Raw genomic sequence first — 450 nt, 5'->3', positions numbered from 1 at the left:
GGCTCCCGGTCCGACCCGACCCGGCCCGGCCCCGCACGCCTCTCCCCCGGCCGATTCGGTGATGCGACACGACTACAAGCCCTGGAAGGTGCAGCGACCGGAGCCGAGCTGCAAGCCCAAGAGCGAGTACCAGCCCTCGGATACACCCTTCGAGAAGGAGACGCAGTACCAGAAGGATTTCCGCGCCTGGCCCATCCCCAAGCGGGGCGACCATCCCTGGATCCCCAAACCGGGACCTTCCCCCGTCCTCGCCCCGGACCGCGGTTCCCCGGAGAAACCGGCTCAGGAGAAGCGACGGAAGGTGCTCCCCGGTCCCGAGAAGAAGGAGGAAGACCCCGAGGCGGAGGATGAGCATCCCAAAGCGGTGCGAGCGGGGGACGGGAGAGAGAAGGGTCGGAAGAGGGCGGAGGAGGCGGGCGGGCAGCCGCCGGACGCGGGCAGGGGCAGGGC

General features: G+C 70.2%; 1 protein-coding gene across 1 annotated transcript in view; it reads left to right on the top strand.

Moving 5' to 3' along the window:
* The first annotated feature begins 61 nt into the window (after positions 1–61).
* MAP6 (microtubule associated protein 6) overlaps positions 62–450 on the top strand; it is a 48,510-nt gene continuing 48,121 nt past the window's right edge. The window contains exon 1 of the mRNA XM_009286151.1: positions 62–448. Within this exon, the coding sequence (XP_009284426.1) occupies positions 62–448 (387 nt within the window). The remainder of the gene's footprint in view (positions 449–450) is intronic.

Source organism: Aptenodytes forsteri, unplaced genomic scaffold (assembly GCF_000699145.1).
Source record: "Aptenodytes forsteri isolate BGI_AS27 unplaced genomic scaffold, ASM69914v1 Scaffold231, whole genome shotgun sequence".
NCBI classification, from domain to species: Eukaryota; Metazoa; Chordata; class Aves; order Sphenisciformes; family Spheniscidae; genus Aptenodytes; species Aptenodytes forsteri.
The sequence above is the reverse complement of the archived record's forward strand: the minus strand, read 5'-3'. Positions and strand labels throughout refer to the sequence as shown.